This window comes from Falco biarmicus, chromosome 8 (genome assembly GCF_023638135.1).
Source record: "Falco biarmicus isolate bFalBia1 chromosome 8, bFalBia1.pri, whole genome shotgun sequence".
NCBI classification, from domain to species: Eukaryota; Metazoa; Chordata; class Aves; order Falconiformes; family Falconidae; genus Falco; species Falco biarmicus.
In genome coordinates, this window is record NC_079295.1 from 20509706 (window position 1) to 20511750 (window position 2045).

Sequence of the window (2045 nt, forward strand, 5' to 3'; positions counted from 1 at the left end):
CCAAGAAGAAATGAGTATCAGATGTTGTTCATTGCTCAGAAATAAACTGTGCTGCTTCAAAAAGCATATGATTTTTCATTTAGGATGGAATATCTGGAAACAAAAAGCATACAGTTTCTACCTAGGGAACCTCCCCTCCCCCCCCCCTCCCCCCCCCCGTGAAATCATTCTTGTTTGTTTTGAATTAAAATATGGCACCTCCAGCAAACATGCAAGTTCACTAAATGTGAACAGCTTTGCATTTCAAACGATTAAGACCCTACTCCAAATTGTAGAAGCTTTTCAGGAACCATATTACTCTCATGATACTTCATTAATCTCCATCATGTATGCCAAGCCTGACACGTTTGACAGTGAGGACAATGTGGCTTGCTCCTTTTTGAATCTACAGATAATGCATGTTTTACAGTACTCCAGATGTCTACACTCAATAAAACATTTGACAAAACCAGCCTTGGTGTGTTTGGGGATGTCTGTATTGACTGACTGTGGTGTGCTGAATGCGATACGGCACCTGGTGGATGCTGATTACGGAATTTTAAGACGTGTATGATACAGTAACTGGCAGTGTGGGGCAGCTGCAATTGTATCTCGGAAGTGAGTCTTTCATGGGAATCAGAAGATTAGGATGCCAATGATTTGTCTCAAAAAAGTTAATGAATTTGTAGATGGACATTCACTGAAAGATGATAGTAAGGATAATAAGAACGATGCAGTGTAAATTATTTTTACCAGAGAAAAAAAAATTATGTAGAAAAATCATGTTATCTTTGAGACTGAAGCTTTTTTGCTCAAATAATTTTGAAAAAGTATTTCACTCTTGCCTTGAGCAGCCGTGCCTGATGTTGTGTGCTGTCCTCTCAGGTCTGGTCTTCAGGCCAGCGGAGTGTGACAGCAGATAGTGTTGTGAAGGAAGAGATCGCGCTGTGCTGGATAGGTGAGTTGTTCTGCTGAAATAAGGTCGCAGCTTTGAGTACTTTTTTACCCCTTTGACCATGAGGGAGGGCTATTCTCTTTGAGTAACACAGAAAAACAAATTGTTGGCAAAAATGCTGCCAAGTTTGTACTTTTAATGCAAGCTGTAGAATTGCCCCTATTTGCAGTATGTTTAATGTATTTCAAACAGCCTGACTTTTTCTGAAGTGCCCGTGTGCCTGCGGTTTCAGCTACAGATTCAGTGGGGTCAGGGCTGGGTGAAATGCTGTTACCTGTGCCTTGTTGGTGTGCCAGACCTCTTGTGTCGCTGTGACATATTTGCTTGCTATAAACTGTGAAAAAGCAACTCATCACTGGCTAGCCTCCCCTCTGTGTTTAAGGTATTGGGAGCGCTGGTCAGGTCCTGCTCCAAGGCTTCCCTTGAGATGCTGTCTTTGAGCTTCGTTGCTCATTTCTGAAAGAGTAAGACGTGGGTCAGCCAGAGCCACGAGGCTCATTGTTGAAAAGTTGGCATCATGCCTTTAATTGCACGGAGAAGAAAGAGGGAGGGCAGATGACTTCAATACGTAGTTGTTGATTTTGTTTTAAAGAGTGTCTCCTTTTTTCATGGTGGCAGGAGGGGGGACAACATTGCAAAGCAGGGAAATTAGGGCTTCAGATGTTTTGGAACCCTTGAAATTCTCTTTTGTATCGTCTCCCCGGTGCAGCTGGTATTTGTTCGTGGCGTTATTTTGATGTTACATAATTGAGAAAAGATTAGGACCACCAAATCTTGTGTTAAAAAGTCAAATCCGAAAGAAAACGGAGCCTGCCTGTTTCTCTTGGAAGTCAGCAAGGTGCTAGTAACAGAGAAGGGCTCATGCTGGGTTTTAGACGCAATGAAAGGTGAGTGAGAAGTGGAGTGTATGTGTTGGTGAAAGAGAAGTAACCTCTTTACTGCACTAATACCTGCTGAAACGTGTCCTGTCTGAAATTCGTTATGGTTTCCAAAATATTCCTGTGGTCCCTAATCATTTCATGTCAGCAAGGAAGTTGTTAGAAAGGACAGCACAATTAATGGATTGCTTTGTGTTTTTGCATCTCTTAGTTTAGATTTAATAAACCATATT

At 41.9% G+C, this 2045-nt stretch overlaps 1 protein-coding gene across 2 annotated transcripts in view; it reads left to right on the plus strand.

Moving 5' to 3' along the window:
• Positions 1-451, plus strand: part of OLA1 (Obg like ATPase 1) — a 103635-nt gene extending 103184 nt beyond the window's left edge. For both annotated transcript variants that reach the window (XM_056349018.1, XM_056349019.1), the window contains one exon: positions 1-451. This exon is cut by the window's left edge and continues 88 nt beyond it. In XM_056349018.1, the coding sequence (XP_056204993.1) occupies positions 1-14 (14 nt within the window). In that variant the 3' untranslated portion in view covers positions 15-451.
• Positions 452-2045: the final 1594 nt, after the last annotated feature.